Source organism: Tetrao urogallus (genome assembly GCF_951394365.1).
Source record: "Tetrao urogallus genome assembly, chromosome: 7".
NCBI lineage: Eukaryota > Metazoa > Chordata > Aves > Galliformes > Phasianidae > Tetrao > Tetrao urogallus.
In genome coordinates, this window is record NC_136820.1 from 36,037,279 (window position 1) to 36,061,462 (window position 24,184).

Sequence of the window (24,184 nt, forward strand, 5' to 3'; positions counted from 1 at the left end):
ACGTGGAACTAACAGCTAATTCCTTCTGCAGAGGCTGTTTTTCTACAAAGACCATGTATTAGGAGCTCATCACGCTGTGATGCAAAACCCCACTCCTTCAAAAGTGTGCTAATGGTCACAACCCAAAGAAGAGTTAATTCAGATGGAATCCAGGAAAATGAGGCAGCACAGAAACCTCATCAGCAGTCCAATCACATGACAAAATGTGAGGCATCTCCAAAGCCACTGCCTGCCAAAAAAAGAAAGGCTGCTGCAAGAAAAATACTTTCACAGCTTGATATCTAGGTCTTGTGACTGCTATCCAAACAAGGAGTAAAAGTGGTACTATATAATGTGGCAGGGTAAACAGAACCACCCACTCATCATCACCAATCATGTTTTTAATTCAGATAAATTCTGTTTCTTTAAAAAATAAGGGGGAAAGAAAGAAACAAAGCCTTTTGCTCAACTTGAAAATTATACATATAATCTGATCTGGCATGACATATTTTAGGTTCATATATATCATGAACTACATAGGAATGCATGATTTGCCATGCCAGATCAGACTATTGGTGCATCCCAGGCAATATCCTTTCTCTGCTACTGACCAATGTTCATCCCAGGGGAGCACAAAAGTGTTGCTCTCAACCAGATATGCAGCAGGTTAAGAATATATTCTATCTGCTACTTACAGATGATGAACTGAAAAATTTTCCAACAGGTGATCTGAAGATTACAGAAGTAGACTTGGGAGAAGTTCAGCCTTTCAGGAATGCTGGATAAGAGAAGCCTCCACATTTTGCTGACCTGTCTTACACTAGCCTGAAAACTAGTTATAGTTTTCAAAATAGGTCTTGGTAGGAGTCTCCAAAGCCCAAACTGGGAACGATGAAGCCAAGGTATGAAAATGCTATATTTCTTCATCCAGCTTTGTTAGGAGTGCAGATGTACCAAGAAACAGCCACACACACCACACAAACAGATGTCCTCTTGCCACCAAAATTGGGGTACTTAGCTATGAACTTAGTTCAGGTTTTCACCGAGTCATGAGCAATGGATCAATATGCCTTGTGTTTTAAGCAAGGTCATACCCTTTTCTAGATGTGCCTTTGCTCCTAGCCTGACTAACACAGAAAAAAAAAAAAAAAGCCAAGAAGTACTAATTAGATTCAAAGGTGCTTTCCAAGTAGAGTGGTAAAACATCTCTTGAATGCGTATCCACCCTTATCCGTCAAACACTTTGAGAGGGAAAAATGTCAAACCTTATTTTGAATTGTGAAAAATGCTTCTATCACTTCTCTGATTTATACTAGAGCTTCTTTCCACTGCACCCGAGATTCCTAACAATATTTCCATCATATCCACTTTACTTTCTTACTTTCATCCCTTGATCTCCTTTCTTCCATCAGTCTTCCCTTTCCTCTTCCTTTTTTCGTTCTTGCTCTCAATTCTGCATTCCCCTTTCCTCACCTACTCTCCCTTCTTTACTATCTTCCAAAAGTTTCTATCCAATATTTTCCCACCTGTATTTATTTCCTGATTGTACATTTTCCTTTTTCCCTTCTCCTTCTCTCCTTTCTTCTGCCTTTCACCTCCTAGAGCTAAAATGATTCTCCAGCAATAACCTACCAGAAAAGCGAGTTACATCTTTTAAGTCCATTGTCAGTGCTAAAGGGATGGAAAGTGTCTCACAAAGAGCTAAATGACTATTCCAGCCCCTGCCTCGGACAAACAAGTGTAGCTGCCACTGACAGCTGGAGGAGTTCAATGCCTGAGTCAAGTAGTTCCCCATTTTCTACTAAGCACTGCTTCGTGTGGGAGTCCTGCTATAGCAATCTGTCCCCACACCAGGGCACGCCGAGACAGACAGAATTACTTGTGGTGGCCGCAGGGTGTTGGTGATGAGAAAAACAACTCAGATAATGTAAGGCCTTTCTTCCCTCTTGACGGGAAACATGCATCTAACAGAAGCTAAAATTTTGCTGAAACTTAAAAGAGCAAGGAAGAAATTGATATGAATGTGGACACAGATACACACTGCTTCACACCCTGATTCTGATGGGCGTCTAAGAAAATATCAAACCATAGTAAGAAAAGTTCCTGGTCTGGCATGCACAGCGTAATTAATACTGTAGCTAATGAAAATCTTGTGAGACTTGTCTCTCTCTTGGCTTCAGGGAGAGGAATGAGGTGAAAATCACTCCTGGTTTAACGTCCCTGTAAGGGACAGAATTACACCATGCAAGCAATTGAGTCTGAGAGGATAAGACTAAGCAGCATTGATTCCCTGAACTTTTTGAGATCTGCCCATCAAAACAGTAAATGTTTGCTTTCCGAGATGAAACAAGTCAATAGAAACATGCACTGGAAATGGTATTTATGGCCAAAACTCCAGAAAAAAGTACTAGGGAACACTTGTTTTTCATGGTAAATTTATCGGCCCTGTGACACAAATGCCTTGCTCCCTGCCCAGCTGCGCGGCATGGGCAAGCTCAAGCTGCCTGCACGCGGCCCAATTCAACTTGCATGCCCAGTCTTTCAAAGATTCCTCTGTTTGCTTTGTCTCACTCATTTTCACATTACTTCTGCTGGTTTGCGTGTGTTTTTGCTGCCACTCGCTTCCCACCCTCACTACTCTCCAACCGCTCGCCGGGCAGGCGCAGCAATTCCATGTAAGGAGCATGGCAAAGAGAAGCATGCCTTGATTTTTTGCACACAGTAACTCGCACGACATTTGATCATACACAGAGATTAAGTCATTCATGAATAGGGCCCAAAGGGAGGAACAGCTCCAGAAAAACAACTCTCCTCACTGGTAGTGCAGCATCCAGAACTCCGCAGTCATCACTGCCACACTTACAGTTTGTAGTCTATCTGGCAAAGCCAGGAATCCAACAGCAGGCTCTGTGGTTTAAATAAAATGTATCTACAGCAGCTTGGATCAGTGTTTAAAAATGTTCCATGTTATTTTAGTCCAAGGACAAGCTTTTAAAATTAAAAGAAAACTTTGGCTTTAATTACAAATTAAAAGTGAAAGTTGTTGAAAAAGAATGCAAATTCTGAGCAAAACAGAAACTATTTAAAATTTAAAACTCGTTCTTCTCTCCCCCACTGTATGACAAAACTCCTTGTAAATATTTAAAACAAAAGCTTGAAAGTGATTCATTGGAGGACAATATCTAGGGTGCTTCTGCCTCGCTGTCGTGGATCTTTGGCATAGCTTGATTTTTTCCTACATTTATGTTTTCAAGCTGAAATAAATGTCAGATTTTGATGTGTGTTGCAATGGCCAAAAAAGAACCACAACAATAACTTTCACCCACTTTTTCCCTAAATGTTGTTATTACATATGTGTGATGCAGCACATCACTACTCTATATGTAAATGCAAAGGGTTTATTCTCGACCAGGTATGAGCAACGCGATCCCAAAGTAGTTAGATACTACAATGGAGAAGCTGCCGCTTTTGGGATGATTTTCAGCAACAATGGCCCATCTGAAAATCATTAGTGCATAGCAGTGGATTTTCCACATGTTCATACGCTGGACAAGCAGGTTGCCCTTGAAGTATGGTTCCCTGGGGGAAGAAGGAAAACCCAGAGAAAAGTATTCTATTGTCAGATCACGGTTTTGCTAAAGCCAGACAAAAATATGGTCAAACATTCACTTGGCTGCTCTGCTGGCAAAACTATAGGTTACTGAAATGGAGACAGCTAATGAAGAAGGCAAAGAATGAAGCTCAGGAAGAAGACCTTAAAGGAGGATAGATTTTTTTTCTTTTGAAAAATCAGAAGTAAGGTTAAATAAGCAAATTTCATTACTTTCGTATTACTGACCTTTATTTTTATAAGGACAAAAATGTTTGGAAAGGGTAGCCTTTTCTCTATACAGTATCTCATCTTTTAATACAACCATGTTTGAAGTACCAACAAGAAAATAGTGAAGGAACCTAAATAAAAACAGGGATGAATATAACTAGGTAGTATTTGATATTTAATGCCCCATTAATTGATAATTTGGCTTGAAGGAGGAAGAAAAGTTGGCAAAAAGGTATGGAATTCTTTAGCTCCTTGTTTTACTTTAGAAAAATTCCCAATGGGTTTCACTTAAACAAAGAACTTCAGTTTTCCACTGGAAAGACAAAAAGAAAATCTTGGTCTAGCATGTCCTGCCACATGCTTTAACTACACAGTAAAAGAGTACTTACTTGGATCCCAGGCACATTTCAAAAGTGTAATATTTATTAGCTGCTCTGTTGCCAAGTTCCACTATTATCATTTTATTATAACTAAGGTATATTTTTACTAACTAAATTATATTTAGGGCTTTTGTTTAAGCATTTGAAGGTATCAGAGTGTCACATACAGATGGCATACAATACATCAAAAGAATTTGTTGATTTTTTCCCTCCTCCTCTCCTTGATAAACAGTTATCCTATATATGTGATCCTGGGGCATGTGACTCTCCTAAACCCATAACCCAGCTGTAAAGACACATGCGGGTCAGTGGGCAGTGCAGTCCTAGCTCTGTGCACTGCCTGCTACACCTCGTTACAGCCCCCTCTGCTCCCCTTTGCTCAGTCTCACTCAGACCTGACTTTTTGCCAAGACCTCCTTTCTCATCGGCAGCAGACGTGGGGTGGTGGCACACAGATTCCCCATAAACAAGGTGGGGACATGGTGAGAGTGCTGAGATGTGCACAGAGGCAGTTGGAACAATGGGATGGGAAGAGGACATGGCCATAAGGATGGGCCCACCAAGGGCTTTGGTAGGCTCATTAGAATATGGGTTTCAGTTGATCTGGGCAGGGACATGGTGTCTCCAAGCAGCTGTGATTCCCACAGAGAAATTACAGAGCTCCTCAAACCTCAGCAAGTGCAGCAGTACCATATGGCTAAATAAAGCCTTTATTTTTCCTATTTTGTGCAAGGAATGAAGGAAGAGCAGTACCCAAATATGAGCACTGACATTCTCCAAGGGTCATATTCTTTGATCTATGAGCAGAGATCACATTGAAAGCAGCTGGAGTTCACCATAAGAAGTCTGGAGAGCTTTGGAAACACACAAATTTTGTGTGTCAAACTATGCGGTATGCACTTGAAAATGAGACGAGGCCTTGGTGAAATGGATCTTTGCTTCATCCAACACCATGCATTTGAAAAAGCTTGATTTTAGAACATCTGAGTGCCTATCCATTGATTACCAAGTCAAACTACAGGTACTGTGAATCAGACATTTGATATAATTATTGGCTCATTTTGAAATAATGGGGTAGTGAGTCAAGGAAATTAATCTGTAAGTACTTTGAATGGAGCACAGACTATCAAGGAATATTGGTGATTTTTCTCTGTGGAGATCTAAAAAAACTGTAGCAAAATATAATTCTTACATGTGTTTACAATTACTTGTTGCCAGAAGAAATTATATCATTCACTGTCTAATGAGATAAGGGCTGAAAACAGACACCCAGCATTTTAACTCCTTTAAAATGTTTAAACAAGCATTTCTTTGGTTTAGCAAAAGTCTAGGCCAGCAAAAATGGCCATCACATAAACCATCAGCTTCACTGAGACCACTGTTTATAGGTAAACATCATCTTCTCTTCATTAACAGGACTTCAGGCTTTGCAGTGAGCTAGAGCAAGCACAGAAGATACCTAATGACTCATTGGCAATGCAGTTGGGAGACTAATTTTCCCTGTTTTTGCTAGCATTGCCACACTGAACTCCAATGCTTCAAGCTGAAACAGAAAATGTGGCGAAACGGCACAATCACACAGAAATTACCACTGGAATACAGCATTGAGGGAACGTGTGTATGCATCTATAGATAGGTATTCACATACAGAAGTATGAATATATTTCATAGATGTATGAACATGTGTATGTGAAAGATTGTCACAAATCACTACAGTTTCTGGAGCTGGCCAGAGCAAGACAGCCTTTATGGCTTCTCCCCATACAGTGCTTCAATACTTTGCAAGCCCGCGATCGCTGCACCTGCTGGTATTGCTGAGGGGAGAGGCCGCAAGCTCACACAGCGCACACATAACACCCATGAGAAGGCAGACTCAGGGCTCAGAGAATCAGCTGGCAGTAGCCACAAGCTACACACCAGCTAAACTACAGAAAATGAAAAAAAACAGGACACAGAGCGTGTCTGTGTAACTCCACCACCCAGCCCTTAGGCTGTGTCGTCTGCACACCACTGCCATAAATCCAGAGTGTGTACACAGAGCACAGATCTGGCCACACCAAGGCAGCCCCATACCTGGCTCCTTAAGATGGAGCAGCAGTTTGAGGAGTGGGGCCTTGGGTGGACATCCTGCAGCCAAGGGCACAGAGGGGCCTCTGGTATGCTGAGGCCTCAGCGCTGACTGCTGTGTCTAGCCCACAAAGTACATCCAGTGCAGGAGAACGATCCTGCTGCTGTTTTGCAATGCATTACAAAATAGTTTGGCGAGCAGCAGGAATTTGAGGCAATTCGCTCCTGAAGAGCCAGGTCGTGAGGAGCCTTCGTTTTTCCAGCAAATTGGATTTAAGTTGACAAATAGGAACTGAGAGAAAAAAAAAGCCTGACAAAGTAAAGGGGAGATGGAGAAACCGACAACATTTAACTTGATCTTCAATGGTGTAAATCTGTCAATACCCACAAATGACCACGAGGCTTCAGGCCAGCTTCTACTCTGAGATACCGTAACTAAGACGTTTGGCTGGTACCTCACATTGGAAAGAAAGTTTTTACATTTAGAAATGTAAAACATTGTAACATTTAAAGAATTTTGGCTACAGCCCACTAGCCAGCCTTCCGCCAGCTCCAGCTAGAGGATTATTTTGAATGCTGCCTTGCCTTTCATGCATCTGTTGCCTAAATCAATGTGGAGGCATGAGGGAGGGACTGAAAACTGGCTTTAGAAATAGTGGTATATTTCAGTGTCGTAACTTAGAGTCTTGGCAATCTCTTTTAACTTGAAATGTCAGTGCCATACTGAATGATCTGGTCATCATAACCTCAGCTTCTGGCCATCAGCAAAAGAACAGAGATAAAGGCTCCAACATCAGGTTTCAAGGCCACAGCGAAAAATTAAGGAAAACACATTTTATGGCTCATTGGAATTTCATTTTACCTATTTTTGTGTGCTTCTCTTCAGCTGTTCCAGCCCTAGCTGTTTACCTGATCTCTTTCTGTTCAAATTGTTTTTATTTTTTCAAGATTTTCTACAATGCAGCTTACTTCTCCGACTTACTTCCCTGCTTTAACCTCCAGCTCCTCTCTTGCAGCTCACATAAACCTCGCTTAGTACATTACATAAAACGTTTGAGTGCTTTGACTGTTAGGATGCATTTCTTCTTTAGCATATCTAAAATGGCTATCTGATGCCATTTGCATTCCATAAAGCATAAAAGACCTGTAATAGCATTTAGGCCCCATTGACAGTTTCCACACTTTCCCCTTGTTTCTCACACCCAAATTTCTACACTGAGAATGAAGTGGATTGAGCAAAACAGAATCCAACTCTGCTTCTCTGGTTTTGAATACACAGAAATTATCTGATTTGCACAGATGTGGGACATTCTGGGGAAACAGGTGTTTCTATAAGCATTCCCCCACCTCCATCACAATGGCAAGAATCTTATACAGAGCACCCACAGACTCTCCACATTTTCAGAGCACAACCAATTCTGAATGTCAGAGCATGGACTCATCTGCATCCCACGCAGAGACAAATTCCAGGTTCTCTCAATCCTCCTGTCAAATTATGCCAAAGTTTCTGGTATTCACATTATGGACAAATGACCTAAAAAATTTCAGTTAAACACATAAAGGAGTTTTTAAAGTTGTGGAATTACTTTCAAAAACCACAAACCTGCAAGAGGAAATAGGATTTGCTTGATCAGATAAGATTACTGGTCTATCTGGTCAGGCAACATCCAGCTTGTAGCTTCTTAGAAAATAGTGATGGTGAATAAAACTAATACTAGTTCAGTTTAATACTAGAATTGTTTTAAAGATATTCTGAGAAAATCTGAATCAGAAATCCCACTCAGGACAAAACAACCTGATCTTTTAATTTCTCTTTTTTTTTTTTTTTTTTTTTTTTTTTCCTTAATTATGATCAACAGAAAAATTCTGGTGCTTGCATTGATGCGGACACAGCTTTTTATGCTACCTGAGAGTGAACAAACTCTGCTGTGGAGCAAGATGCTATACAAGTTCATGCATTTTTCACCCATGTCAAAATATTGTCACGGTAAGAAAAATGCATGTGCCTGTGCATGTAAGCACAGAAAAACTCAAAGCACGTTTTTATTTACCATCTATACAACTGAATACAAGCACGCTGCTTTTCACCAGTCTCATCAAGAGCATAAAATATTTCAAACTCCAGGACTCCTAAGAAGCTTACTGATTTATTCAGCAGTCACCATGCTCCAGATTTACAAGCCCAGTCAAGATGACTACGATTGGGATGTACCTGCTCAAATCCCTTCCCCAGATGGGAGAACGAATGCTTCCCATGCCAAGTTTCAGTCTGGATTGAATTTTTACAGCTGGGTCATAAATTTGTGGATTAAAGGGGTTCTAATGGAAACACAGATACAGCCCTAACTACAGCAACATGAACAGCAGTGCCGAAACACTGCGCAGACAGCCCATGCTCCAAGCTGGATGCACCAGGTTACCCAGTGGCGTGCTACTGATCCTAAGCCAAGGAGGGACAGTGGTGCATGCAGGAACCCTGCGTCAGGCATGGAGTTTCTGTTTGGGCATTTTTCCAGAGAGAAGTGTAAAACTTTAATGGGCTCCCCATTCTTTCTCATTTGCTGCCATGGACAGTGCAATGCCGCACTGCAGGCGCGCAGCCTGCCTGCACCCTACCCTTCAGCGCACGTTCGGCATATTGCATATGGATTACTCTGTTAACACACATCACCAAAGACGGAGGTTGCTTGTGAAGAAGATGGATTTATGATTTCACATGTAACTCACTGGGCAAAAAGGATGGATTTTGTCCCTGTAATTTCTCTTCTTTTACGTGCAGGTGCCACAGGATGCAGGGTAGGCACATTTCGCAACTGCGTCGGGTCCATTTCACTGAGCCGTTTTTCCCAAATTGTAGGTTCCCACACACACTTCAAACATTTATTGAATTAACTGTTAATTTTCTTAATGATTTCCCTATTATATTCATAATTAATCATACAGTCTACAGCTTAAGCTGGAAAACACTCTGATTAATGCTCCTGTACTTTTTCACACACATTATTTCCTGAAACATTTGCATTTGGGCTGACCCCAGGTTTTAAGACCAAGCATTTGAAGCCATTTCGAACAATGGGAAAATGGGGATATTTCCTTCTCCTTGAATACACACCTTCATTAAATTAATGAGTCCTGATGCTTGGCCAGGAGCATTTGCTAAAAAGGAGCATTAAAATATATGGCTGTTGAAAATTTGTGATAGCACAGCACATTTTCCTTGCTGAGAGACATCCTAGGCAAGCACAGGGGTCTCCTGCTTTTTGGCTGCTGCTGTGAATATCTGCACTGCGGAGATAACGGTCTCAGAGCCACACTAGCAGGCTGCTGGGAGGACATGGGCAGCAGAAACTGTGGCCGTGGTATTTGGTCTCACTGAGTTTTTGGTGAGATGCTGTCACTTTTTCAAGTCATTCACATGAAAGCATCTCAGTCTCTGCGATGCTAATGCTGTTGGGAGCCATAGGGGCTGTGCTGCTGCCCCAACATAAGCTGCACCGTGGACAAATGCAGCACACAGAAAATACTCTGTAACTACAGCAGCAACCAAACTAATGGCAGAGGTGTGTGTGCACCTCTCCTGGGTCTACACAGCAATCACACCCAACTCTGCCCATGAACATGGTGCTGGCAGAAGCCCAGCACACGACCCATTCTCCAGAACTGCTAATACTTTGGGTTTTATAAAAACAAAAAACACAGCACAACATGGTCCTCTTCCACACTGCCACCTGAGACCTTCTGGTTGAAACGGGTACATTTCCACCAAAAACAACTAAAGTCAGTTTTGATGAAGCACCATTTTCCACTGTTGTGTGGAAATAATCCTGACACATTCCACGTGCAAGTGCTGAGAAATCAAGAAACTAAAGAGGAGTAGAAAGAAAACTAGAAAAAAAAGTGTATTTGATTTTCTCTGTTCAAACTGAAAAAAATGTAAGACTTAACATGAGGGGAGCAGGAAGGATCTTTAAAATCCTCAAGTTTGGGCTACCATTATACATATCGAATCTGATGCTGTCCCTGTAGCATAGCAGTTTCCTTTTAGTCTTTCTTTAGGAAAAGCCATTAAGGAAGCAAATTAAAGACAATCTGTTCCTCCATTCTCAATTCCACACTATTTCAGCGTTGATGAATCTGGTCGTGTAATAATAAAATTCCTGCTGAAATATGATCTTAACTGCAACCTCCACACTGCAGTTACAGTGCTTTGCGCACTTAATACTCTGCTCTACATTCCCCTTTTCAGTTTCATTTCTGGATAACATTAGGATCTGCAACAAGGACCTCCTTTAGCTCTCCCTGGTTTACATTGATTTTAAAGCATCCCCGAGGTCCCCAGCACCATTCAGAAGGAACTTGCAAAAGTCACTAAAGCTCACAGCTTTTGCTGGTCCCTTGAGTTGTCTCTGAAAACAGGTTCCATTGTGTTCACATTATGCTTTTACATTTTATGGCTCGTTTTTAAATTACATGTTAATTTCTACAAATGTTAAATTGAGAGGAGAAGTTGGCAAGGACCACACATAACCACAAGGCCACAATACAGTCTGCGTGTCTGCAGAGCATTTCTATGAGCACCCTTACACCTAAGTGCTGTGCAGGAATGTGAGCCCAATCCTTCATTGCGCCCAGTGCTCTGTTCATCGCAAGAAGCGACCTAGGATCCTGCTTTATAAATCACAGACTTTGCAGGATTCCAAATTAAAGAAAAAACAAGGAAGGCAAGAGGAAAGAAAAAGGCAGCAGTAATGAAAACATCACAAGCTAAACACACTCCTGAGTATAAACGCCTAAAAATAGAGATCAAACATCTTCAAAAATCAACCACTCATTCAGGAGTTTTTTTCAAAGCCACCCTCCTTCACAGGCCTGCAAGTCTTTGGTTTCCTCACTATTTTTATTTGTTCTGGCTTTTCTGCTGCGCTAAGTAACACATAAAGTAGAGTCAATGAAAACCTGCTGACATAAAAAAAGTCTGAAAACTCCCTGTCCTGCCATTTCACCCCTCTCTTTGTCTCATTTTAATTTTTGCTTTCCTCTATCCAACACAACTCACCAGACAGCGATATCCCAGAAAAGTTGGGATTTTTCATTTCCTTGAACTCCAGCAATGCAGAGCACTTTGCTTCCGCAGGTAACAAATGACACCGGCCTCGCAGAGCACTGCCCATAATTACAAAAAAAAGTCAATGTGCTGGCAATCCATAAACCAAAGTATGATGTGGGTGCTTCAATCCAGGCTCACTACAAGGATTATTAAATCTTTTTGCAGTATATTTCTGGAGTACTTGTTGCAGTCTGACCATTGTTTCTATGTGCATTTGTGCATCAACTAGAGATAGGCACGTCTGGTTTTAGTTATTGGTGTCATACAGGGAACCTGCAGAGATGAGATAGCTTGCCAAGGAATTAATGAAAACTTCTCTAACATGGATTTTTAACTAAACAAAAGTACTGAGTGCCTTTCAGTGGTCAGTTTAAGGCATATTTGAGCAATGATACATACTTACACATTATACCTGTGCAAGGACTAACATGAACAGAAATTTTCTGCCTTAAGTGAACACATTCACGTATGTCACTTTATATACATATAAGCGTATCAACTTACGACAGAAACGCTTACATATGTGACGTCTGAGTATGTTCACAGGTCTGATTATGCTCCCAGTCTTTTCTCAGTGCTCTGCTCTCTCTCAGTTGGTGCAACAAATCTCCTCACATCGTGCACTGTGTCCCCTTGCATCCAGTACCACTTCAATTTGTGTCGCACACCATATCCTCCTCATTCTGCTCTGCATCCCCCCACCTTGCATTGCATCCCCTGCATTTTACACCACATTCCCTTCATCCTGCACTGTATCCCCCACACCCTGCTCTGCATCCTGCTGCATTCCATATCCAGTCTCAGAGAGGACAGGGCTGTAGAATCTGCAACACAGATACCGCAGGGACTGAGCCTTGGTGTTTACTGCTCCTATTCCAGCACTAAAAATGCTCCCTGCGATCTCACAGTGCAGAGGTACAAACCAAGGCTGATCTCCCAACACAGCGTTACTCAGCCTGTCCTTGATCTTTGCATGGGATTTCACAGTTGCATGAATGCAGAGCAGCATATGGGCCAGTGTTTATAAGCATGTTAATGACTGAAATGGGAAATGGCACTACCCATTTTCCTTATAAACTTTAAACTGCAATTTCTTGTTTCTGTCACCGGACACTGCTCATACCCAGCTAACGCAGCACAGGCTGCTGAGCCGCCTGCAGCCACGTTAACTGCAGGCCCAGTGGGCACCAAAGTGGCCGAGAGCAGAGAGCAGCCTACAGCACGGATCAGCCCCCGGCAGTAAACTCCCTGCTCATGAAGTGCTACAAAAAAACTGCTTTTCCAGGAAAGCACAATAAAGATTTCCCTTCAAAACAAATGACTTTCTGCTCGTGGAAGCATCGCAAGCTTGCCAAAGTTTTTCTCCAAAATTAGATGTCGCTCAATTTTCACCGCACACTTTTTGACATCTCACTGAAAACGTCTTTATAAACTAAAACATCTATCAAGAACTTCAAAAGTCTGCTTCAGCTTCTTTCTGTTAAAAGTCCACTGCTTCATGTAACACAGCACTGCAGAGGGGAGCTCCTTCTAAGTGCTGACACCACACTTAAAAACTCCCTTGCTGCTCAGAGGGGCACAGTTGGACACACTCTGCTGTCTCACCCAACCAGATGGGATTGGTTACAGTTATTTTGCACAAATTGCTGCACAACTGCACGAGCTGCCATCGCAGGTGTTCAGACTACACAGAAAAGATTAAAAAAAATAAAATGTCCTTATTTATCCCTTCCTATCTAACAGTCATTTGGGTAATTCCCTCTATTTCTGAACAGGTTTCAGGATAACACGGAAATATCTACATTTAGTCATGAGGTAGTCAATTCCTGCATGTTACAGCATCACCAGTGGGGCTATAGCCTTATAACTGACAAAAGCCTGCTTTTGTATGTTATTTCCTGAGCGTACACACGCATGCGGGCAGGACATACCAAATAATTGATCTTTTTGTTTCTGTTGTCAGGCTACTGCTTGTCTGCTTTGGGAGCGCAAAAAGAATAACATTATATCCTGAAAGCTGCTGCTGTTTTCTCACCAGAGGCCACGACGCTTAACAAAGATTTTTTAAAAGTGACTTAAATACCATCTCATGAGCAGTCTCAGGAAAGCCAGTTCTAAGCTTTATGGACAAATGCTGTTTTTTGGTCAGCCAAGCCCAGCCTGCAAACTCACTGCCGTCAGAGCGTGCCCATCTCAGCCTTCTCTTTGAAGACCATATTTTTCAGTGCAGTTAGAAACTTGGCAAGAAGAACTTAACCAGTAGCAAATTTATTACAATTTTTAAAAAGTCACTGTGTCCTTTTTTAAGTTATGGTATAAAAGTACAGAAAAACAGAAGTTTACATATCTGAGCTGCTGCATCTGTTCTTGAGTAACTTTTCACTTAAAAATAAAACTTGGCAGACAATGTGCCCATAATGCAGACCAAATGCATTTGGTATGTTGAAAAAGAAATATCTTAAATGAGCAGAGAGAATTAATTTTGAAACGTATTCATCATGCATGCACTGTTCTTGCTCCCCATGAGATCCTTTTCCTCTATGGGTCCTCCACTCCCCCTTGGTCATTCCCAGACTACCCACGTGCACCAACATCCTCCCACCCCCACCACAGCATTAGACCTTCTGGAAATCTGCTATTCCCCCACAGGGACACAAACCATGTTAAATATACTTGGGAAGAAGGAGCACACCAAGGCTGCAAACCTGAGGGGCTGTGGAGGTGATGGGCAGTGAGCCAGCCCAAAGGGGAGCCATGAGAAGCCAAGTACTGCATCTATATCTGTGCTAGTTAAATGCAAAGCCCTCCAGCATCTTGCATCAGTGTCCGTCCATCTATCCTCCAAGCAATGATGCTTGAGAAACGGCCAACCTCACAGGCTGCTGCAATGGGTGTAAACCCTGAGATGCTGGTGGAGGCCTCCAAAGCTTTAGAGGAGCTCTCCAGCACTTGCTGCCCTTCAGGGACCTAAGCAGTTCCAACACTGCCCTAATTTATGGTAATCTGCCGGCATGGACCAGGCAGTGCCACATTCTTTCCTCTGGCCAGCAACACAATGGACGGTATAAATCATCCTTTTATGCTGTTACTGATTAGATCTAAGTTATAAATTACATGTAACCTCTCCAGAACATTAAATCAAGATATTTATTGGCCAAGTTTATGCCACCTTAGTCCAGTGCACTGTGTCTGGAGAGTGATGCAGAGATTGGTCTGAATTCATGTAATCATAAGAGATCCAAAGGGCCACATGATTGAGAAGGCACCCTGAGGACAGTGAATAGAATGAACAGTAGGGGAAAAAAAGTCATGTGCACTCCCCCAATGAGCATATGGCCACAAACACCCACCAGGAAAACACAAAGCTCTCTACCCTGTGTCTGGGGCTACACAGCACATCCCTCTACTTCTCCAGCTCTCCCTTACTAACAAAATGCTCAGGAGTTGTTTTCCTCATTAGGCTTGCCTTAGTGCCAGCAAACAGACCTGTGAGCATCCTTCAAAAGTCTGCCCTGCTCTATTTAAAAGGAAAAAGCAGTTTCATTGAGCAGTCAGTAACAGCATGGAGCTTCAGTACAGCAAAGTAGACAGCTCCAAGGAATGGGAGAGGTTGGACAAGAGTCATCCACTCTCAAACAAAGGTATGGACAGGAGTTACCACTCCTGTAATAGAGGATGGACAGGAGTCATCAGCTCTCATAAAAGGCCCAACTAGGCAAAACCCATTCCAGGTGAGAACAAGCACCAAAGCCAACTGTATCAAAAATGATGTCGGAAGAATCCCTTACCTGTCCGGTAGACAAAATTGCCTTCTGTCTCTGATGATGATGGAGACACCAATTCCTCCTCAAATTCATTGGAACTAAATGAACCAGAGTGATTCCTTTGCCTTGTTTTTTCCATCATAGCTGCGTTAGTAGCCATGACATGTCTCAATGAGTCATTCAGGTAACGATTCAATAAGCTGTTTTTGTATTTGGGAGGTGACACGTAATCCTCATTGGCACTTGTTTCTGGTCTCACTCCTGTTTTTATGACTGAGCTTTCAGTTTTAATCACAGTGTGATGAACTGGTTTGTTGTATCCCCCTTCATTCATATGGTTTCTTGGAGGATTTTCTCCATCTGAAAACAAAAGATACAGTAACATAGCAAATGTCTAATATTTAACAAAAGGCATTCTCTTCATGTTTAAATTGCTATAAATACAACTAAAGCTAGTAATTTTTTAGTAATTTTTTACTTCAGTGTTACAAAGTGATTTTCATTTTCTTCTGTTCGCACATTGCTCACTGTAGTTTCCAGAGTTCTCAGACATTCCAACTATTATTATCAACTGTAGAAACAGTCTCTAGGTCTAATTTGTTCATAATGAAGGTGAGGCAGGTAGAAAAAAAAAAATAAAAAATGAGAAGTACCTTAAACCAGTGGTAAGTTTCTCAAAATATGGATGAATAAGCTTAATTCTTATGATCATAGCTTCTCCTGAATATTATGGCATATTTAAGCATATTTGATTAAACTGTACTTTTTTGGCTGTCCTGCAACCAATCTTTCAAATGAAAGTGCTGTCCAAAGAAATGTGAGTACAAACTGAAATCGGAACAAACAGAACTGAAGCTGAGCATAATTTGAAATGTGTTCTTCTAAAAATCCATATACACATCTCTGGCATCATTTTGTAGCTTTTTTCCCTCACAACAGGCAGAAAAAAAAGCCCCCATACATGACTAGTAACAATGTTCTATTAAAAATGTGGGTTACTGTTTAAAAAACTCCTACATTTGTTAATTTGGGCAGGAGAAATTTCCTGTGAATCTTTAAGGCAAATGTTTGTGGGTGAAATACAGAAACAAAACACAATAGTATGAAATTACACACAGTATTATCTACAGTGGTGTATACATTAGGGTAAAAAAAGCCCCCTGGAAGTTAATAAGATTCTCTTGATTATGTGACATCCATGCATCCCTTCCCTTTAGAATAGTAACGGTCCATAGACTTCTCATTTCCCTAAACTGACAAATGAAAGCTTTTTTTCTTTTAAATCAGAATTGCCTTGCAGAATTGAATGCACTATCAATTCTTTTTGTAGTTGGAAAGCTACACAAAGCAGGCAAATAACATGCAACCCTACACAACCCATCTTGCAAGTGTTTTGCAACTACTCTTAATAGTATTTGGAAGCCAGAAAAAAAGTCTGATTCACAAGCAGAGGTGGCTCTGCTGAGTGTTATAAGAAACCAGAGCTAACCTGTGGTATTTGAGACTTTCTAAATGCATTTTGATCGGTGTAAAATTGATAAAAAAAGCACCAACAAACCTTCAGAGCACGAGTCATCACTGCTCACGCTCAGCCTTTCGGCATTCCCTTGGACGTATTTGTTGTACAGTTTTATTCGCAAAGCCCAGCTGAGGTCTGGTTGCCTGACCGTGTTCTTAAGGCGACGTCTTGCATTGGCAAACCAGTTTGAGACCTGCTTAAAAATTAATGTATTAGCTTCCCTGGAAAACAATGGGAATAAATAAATCTGGCCCACACAGTGTACACAAGCTTTATGTATGTCCCACGAAAAGAGCAGATGAGGAAAACACCCCGGGGGCACTGGGAGTCTGAAACTGCTGCTGAGAAGCTCAGGTTCTGCCTTTCCACCTTTCAGCAGTGTCAGCAAACCCTCAATAGGTTATTAACAAATATTTAATGAAGGTGCCCACAAATATTCATCTTCCTTTCTTTTTAAGGATAACACCCTGAACTTCCCATACAAATCTTTGATATATTACTCACATCCTAAATTAAAATTAATAATTGGTGTTAGGTAGTTTGCATTTGACATTTACATGGGCTACAATAAAACTGCTGAAGAGCTGTTCTGCATTTGATTATCTGAAAGCCTAAATTCTTTCAGGACACAAAGAGAGCGGTGAGGATATCGGGGCGGTACGGCACTGACCACAGCACACACTGAGTTACACAGAAATCAGACATTTGCTCTACAGAGCAGCAGCTTCTGCAACTGTGAAGACCAGCAGAGATACAAACCTTGCACAGTCATTGCTAAAGATGGGAAGTTATGCATTTTCTTTGCTCCCAGATGCAGAGCATTTTCTAGAGTGTGACACAGAAAAGGACACGTGGTGCTGTCCCTCAGGCCTACACAGTCAACACAGAACAAAGCACATCGTTTGCAGCGACAGGTTAGGAGACCAAAGCCGTAGCTGGCAGCAAAGAGTAAGTAACATTGACTCTTCTCCAAGGCTGCTTGTTTATATTCATCACATTGACACAGCAATCATTATAGTAAACCAGAAAGGGTGGCCTGGCACCCATCCACCTTCTGATGCCATGAACAAACTCGCTGCAGACCTCTCAGCTGCAGCACGAGCCACTGCCTGCAGCGCGGTGTAGGGGAGCTCGGAAACCAGACACGGGACAACAAGAACAGACCAGCCTGGAGTCCAGCATCACCTCACTGAGCCAGCAGCTCCCCGCCATCTCGCGAGAGAGATTTTGTTTTGCTGCGTACCATCATACTTTGAAATATTTTATCGATATTTCATCATAGGAAAGGAAGAGACGATAGTATTAGAGTGACTCAAACATAAAAGCAATTAAATTTAGCGAGAGTGATTTTTGCCTGGTACTCTTGGTTTATTTTGGGCTTGTTTTTCCTGTGCCAACTCGTTGCATCCTGCATATCAGTGTGACAAGATGAGTCATATTTCAAGTTTTCTGCTATGAGAGGAGGAAGTCGTAGTTACGTGATCACTGTGGAATAACCTTCAGTCAGCATTTACAAGAGAGGCTTTCTGGTAAAACACAAAGCAGCGAGCACTCCAGAAACTCATTCCAAATTAAACAAGGCATGCTGAGGATGAAAGAAAGTTGGGTAAATCCACTCAAGAGCCAGCCATCTTCCATGAAGGTCCTACCTTATATTACTGTGATCTCCAGACATCTCAAAACCAAACCAAAACAATAAAACCTGCAGTGATTTATATACAAGGCATAGTAAAAAAAAGGTTTATCTCTGAAATCCCCAGGAACTAAGCATCCTGAAAAACTGCACAACCGAACCTATTTCTCTTGTCAGCAACAATCATACAGCTATTCCGTACAAATGAAAAGACCAGAAAAAGCCAACAGGGAGAATGATAATAGAAAGTGCTTCCCTGCATTCATGCTTTAGATCAGCTCAGCCGTTTCCAGAGAGCATCAAGTACTTATATCGGCATCAAGAAATATTGACCCTCTGGCTTTGCTTCTGAAGAGCCTCCTCAGACCAGTTGTGATTTGTTCTGCTTCAGTGCTTAAGAGTGGCTGAGGTTTCAGAATGGGAACAAATCGAGCAATGCTCCTCCCCCAGTAATCCTGATATGCCTGTGTGGATCCGAACACTATTAAATCCACAGCAGCGCATGACCCGTGTATTAATCCTAGTATTGCAGAAAGCTGCTCTTCTACAATACAGCTATTCATGTTTCTTTCTGGAAGGAATAGATGGCCATTTTTCTTTTTTATTTCACAAGAACGTCTAAAACAAAATTTAAAATAAAATAAATCAAGCACTGCGGTAATAATGCAAATGAAAATGTAGCACGTTAATAGCACATTAATAGGAGAAATTATTGGATTCTGAATCAGAATCTAATTGGAGTAAAACATAAAATGCTTTCTCAATTTATATTGCTTTTCTGGTTTCCTGCTTTGGCAGTTTGGGAAGCAGAAAACTTTCGGCTGTTGGACTGCAAGCTGCAATAACATTTGCCTTGAGGACTCCTGAAGACCTCGTTGGACTGCTCAGGAAGAAGTCAGCCCAGAATATGCACAGGGTTTTGCTACTACTTATTGAGAAACAAGATGATTTATGATTGCTGCAAAAGCCTACCTCCCTGAAAGAGTCTGACTTCCCCTCTGAAGGTGGGAGAGCCCCTCTGTCACGCTGCACCAGGGAGCACGGGGCTAAGCCAAAGTACTGGAGAAGGAGGAGAAATTAATTTAAAATCAGCCAATTGGGTGACAGCAGAACTAATGAAAATAAAATAGTGGAAAATATGGCATTCTGATTCTGTCCTAATGATACAGTGAAAAATGGAGCTGTGTGTTTACCTATTTATCTCACAAAAGGATTACCTATATCCATGCCATAGTCTGCAAATGTTCTTTTGGACAGATAGCACAGACTGGAATATGGTATGTACTGGAGTAAGCTTTGTCAGATGAAAGGAAAGAAGGGCTGCAGCCTCACCACTGATGCCACACGGACCAACACCACACCCCAGGCAGCTACTGAAGAACTTTCCTAAGATTGGCGCACAGGTGAAAAACAGGACAGGTCCCCAACCATTCACTGCCTCAGTGATGTTTTGGTGGAAGCTTGGAGGGATTTTCAACAGCGCCCTTTGGAGAAGAAAGCTGCAACTTGAAATCTGAGAAATGGGGGAAGAGTAAGGTGCGAATTCAGCATGAAGATGCATAACCCAGAGGGAAGACACCACACTGATTCCTGGTTCTCCGGTAATGTTCAGTGTTATTAGTCTAGAAAAGCAATCCCCAGAGACACTGCCTGGGGGGGGGGGAGGGGAGGACAAAACGTTCCAACAGATACTGAAGCCTAAACCCAGACTGCTCTTGGCTATAGCAGCCCCATCTGGATGAGCTCGGGCTCCAGGGAGGTTGTTACAGATGCACCCAGTGTGGCTGAAATCACCAAGAATAGGAACACTGATCTGGACTGCAGCCTGGCTCTCTCTGGGCACATGAAAGCCAAGGAGGGGTGGGTGCTATCTTGTTCCACCAGGCTCAGGGATTGCTGCTGCTGCCAGACTTACTTATTTACCTCTTGTGCAGATGCTACACTATTCCTGAATTAAAAAAGCAGTGCACCCAAGTGATGGAAGAAACATCTGGGGCTTCTTTTTGATGGCGTGCTTCTGTAAATGAAGATGGATGTGCTGCTTCGCACAACTCTTTCAAATATTCCATTTTGTAGAAATAAACTGCTCAACTTCAGCTTCGGTGTAAATCCAGCAGAGCCATGGGGGTCTAGCAGGGATAAATGCAGCACTCTGTAACTCTTTTTCATTTCATCCTACACCTGCCATAAATCATAGTGCTCCGTGGAGCAGTGGCCATGGTTCCCTTGGTGCTGTTACAGAGACAAACACAGCACATCCCAACCGGGACCTACTGAGGAGTACTGCAAAAACCACCACCAGACACTTTCCCATTGTATATTCATTCTGTGGCTTTTATAAAGAAAGAGGAGAAGTCCTCAATATGTCACAAATGTGAAGTTCTCCAGACACGTATTCTGGATGTACGTTTTAAATTTCATGTAAAAATATGGGAATATTCTGAAAGCTGGAGTTCAATAAACTGCTCCTATTGAATTGCAGCACTGCATGGACAGTGTTTATCCAATCATATTTTTAAAAGTCTGAGCAAACCTTACATGCATGTTTTTACAAAGCAAAGAAGTTATTTTAACTGTATCTTCCAGCTACAACTGGCATTTTCCGAGACATTAATATTATTTTTGTCGAAGTAATGGTGTTTTGGTAGTGCAGCAGTTCCACAATGAGGTACTGAAGTGTAAAAGTGTCCCCTTTCGCCAACGTTATGAGAACGGGAGCTCGAAGCCCTGCCTTTTCTGCAGGAGCTCAGAACCAAAACTCCAGATTGCCACCTGCTCTCCCACTCTGATATCAAGTGCCCCACAGCTGACACATCAAAGATTGGGTAGAGCACTGAGGACTCATCCTGCCAACACATGTTTCCCGTTATTCACCCAGCAGCAGTACAGGAATGAGACCATTCACAATACATCAATCCTTGCAGCGTCCAGAGCCAGGACAGCATCGCTCAGCGACCGGCAGCATCACACCACACGTTTGCACAGAGCACCAGATGGCAAAAGGGAATGAAGCCATCAGATTTACCAACATCTGCAGCCAACTGCACCCCTCCTGCTGTGGCAGCAGGGCTGTACCTGCGAGCACAGCTACCTCTGGCTGCACTGTGTGGCACCGAAATGCTCCATCAGTCACTGAGCACTGCGTGCCCACATGGCAGAGTGGGTTTGGGCTTGACAGGTGGTGGCTGCTATCGGAGCAGTGCGATGCTTTCTGTTCCAGACTGTTTTCAAGAGGGAAACGAGTTGCTCCCTACAGCTTCCTGAACAAGCCCTGCCGTGTGCTGACATCTCCTGTTACCGATTCTGGGGTGAACCTGAAGTTTTTTAAAGCCCATGCAAAACTCTTTCCGTTCTACTCATGGATAGGATAAAGGATGCAGCGCCTTCTCCCAGCAAGGGAGGAGGGGAAACGGGTTTCGCTGCCCTCAGCCCTCACAGTCCACGTGTGGGAACTGCCACCAGCGGGCACGGGGCGATGCTGGAGGGCGGCAGAGGGAAGGACGCGCCCAGCTATCCCCGGCCGCGCCGATGACCCCGACCGCACCTGCGGCCCCAGCATTGGCTGCCCCCGTCCCTTCCGTCCGGGCGGGGGGTCCCTTACCTGCACCAGGGTCATCTGGGAGCCGAGGGCCAGCAGGATCTTCTCGGTCTTGGTGGGGTACGGGTTGTCGCGGTGTTTGTAGAGCCACTGCTTGAGCGGCCGTGCCATGTCCTGCAGCGCCTGCCGCTTGTGCCGCACCTTGCCGCCGCTCTGCCGAGCCCTGCAGCCGAGAAAGGGGCTCAGGGGTGCAGAGGACAACGGGGGGAACTCTGTCCCGAGATGCGCCGACGGGGAGCGGGGGGGAAGCGTGGGGATTTCGGCCCTGGGGCGGTGCGGGACTGCGGTGGTACTCCGGAATGGGGCAGAGCGGGGCCCGAGCTCGGCTCTTTCGGCTCCGGCCGCCTCCGCGGCGTGAAGCCGCCCCGAATCCCTACCCAGGGGGAGATACGCGCGGCACCGAGCGCGGCGGTGAACGGCGGTCATGCGGGAGCGTTTCCGAAAGGGAAAAATGGTGGGGAAAAAGAGAAAAAAAAAAAAAAAAAAAAAGGTTAAACGATTAAAAGGGGGAAATGAAACTCAGCCACCGACAGGAAAAAAAAAATAAAAAAAGAAAGAAAAAAATAATAAAGGATTTTTTTTAAAAGAGTAAAGAGAAAAAAAAAAAAAAGGAAGGGGGGGAGTTGCGGGAGGGGGAAGGTGTTTGGTGTTCGTTCTTTTTAAATAAAGCATCGGAAAGCAAATGCACAGAGCGCGCCCGGGGGCAGCAGAAGGGCGCGGGGGCAGCAGGGGGCGCCGCGGGGCCGGGCCGGGCACTGCCGGACGAGACTCCCCGCAGCCCGGAGCCTCCGCGCTCGGCCGGGAGCAGCGCCTGCCTGGGACGAGCTCCGCGCTGCCGTCCCGCAGCGCCGCAACCGCGGGGAGCTGATGCAATCGTTAAGGTGGAAATGAGGAGCGAAAAGAGCTCCTCGGAACGGTTCGCGCTCGGTATCTTCTCGCCGCGTTCCTTTAGTTTCTAAAGCTGACCCGAAACGCTCGGTCGGCGGCCGCCGGTTCAACCCTCTGCTCTCCGGCCGAGCTCCCGGGTCCTCCCATCTCCTCTTATTCCACCTGTCCCACAGCGAGCCAAGCAGCCGCGAGCGGCTCACGTGCCTTCGGAGCAAATCCCCGCTCTACCGCGGGCCGTTATTCCGCTTTAAATCCCCGCTCCGGGAGCGCACCGACACCGGCATCTCCTTCCTCCCCCTGCGGCTCCGAACGCCGCGAGTGCGGCGGCAGCGGGGGTGTCCCGCACCGCCACGCGTCCAACTAAAGGCAGCACTCAGCTGCAGCTGTGCGCCTCGCGGCTCCGTTTTGGGGTTTCGTTACGCGCGGCTCCCAAGCGAAGGGGACTGCGGATCGCTCCGCTCTGGTTGTGCCCGCGCCGGGGGAGGCTGTCACGCCGGCGGACGGACGCGTTCCGACAGCTCGAGCGTTTCTGCATCACCCATCGGCGGAATTTGCCACCGGGGGAGACCCGGGACCGTCGTGGCGGGGGCGAAGGGAGCCCGTCCGACCCCCCCCCCCCACCAGCGACCCCAACCCGTGCCGGGGCCGAGCGCGGGGCATACCCCGTCCTCCGGTTGCGCAGGCTGAGGCTCTCCTTGATGGACGGGCTGTCGGGGAGCAGCACCTCGGCGTGGTGCGGGCCCTCCACCACCCCCACGTAGGGCCGGCCGCCCCGCTCCCGTTCCTTGGCGTCCTCCTCGAAAAGCACCTGGCCGCTCAGCTTGCTGAAGACGATGGTGTTCATGGTGGGGGGGCTGGGGGCCGCCGTCGGGCTGGCCGCCGGCTTCGAGGTGCGGGGGCTCCGCTCTGCGCTGCGGGGAGGCGGCAGCGGTCACCCAGCGGCCGCGCGCACCGCCCCGGGCAGCCCCGGGCGCCGTCTGCCCACCCCCGGGAGCCGCCCGCCCTCCGCCCGCTCCCACGGCCGCGGCCCGCTCCGCCCGCACCTCGCCGCAGCCTGCGCCGCGCTCCTCGCTCCGTGTCGCAATAGTTCGGAGCGCGGCTTTCTGTGCCGTTTCTCTCTTTCTCCCCCTCCTTTTTTTTTTTTTTTTTTTTTTTTTTCCTTTCCCTTCCCCTCCCCTCCTCCGGAACAATTTTCCCCTTCCCCCTCCCCAAACGTATCGGGGGGGAGGGAAACAAATTGTTTTTAACGACCACCAAATGCGCAGCGCCAGCGCCCGAGTGAGGCAAGCCTCCGCGCAGCAGCCCGCACCCCGGGACCGCCGCTCCCCTCTCGGGGCGGAGGGCACCGCTGGTCTGGGGACCCCGCGAAGGGCAACGGCCCCGCCCGGGCGGCGCTGCAGAGGCGGTGCGCGGGGCGGCGGTGGGAGCG

The 24,184-nt window shown here is 44.8% G+C and overlaps 1 protein-coding gene across 1 annotated transcript in view; it reads right to left on the bottom strand.

Annotated features, from left to right (window-relative positions):
• Nucleotides 1-23,599, bottom strand: part of MKX (mohawk homeobox) — a gene marked incomplete at both ends in the record, with an annotated part of 40,029 nt that extends 16,430 nt beyond the window's left edge. Inside the window, 4 exons of the mRNA XM_079538697.1 lie at nt 15,142-15,477; nt 16,676-16,829; nt 21,871-22,030; nt 23,418-23,599. Coding sequence (XP_079394823.1) covers nt 15,142-15,477; nt 16,676-16,829; nt 21,871-22,030; nt 23,418-23,599 — 832 coding nt within the window. The remainder of the gene's footprint in view (nt 1-15,141; nt 15,478-16,675; nt 16,830-21,870; nt 22,031-23,417) is intronic.
• Between the last annotated feature and the right edge of the window lie 585 nt (nt 23,600-24,184).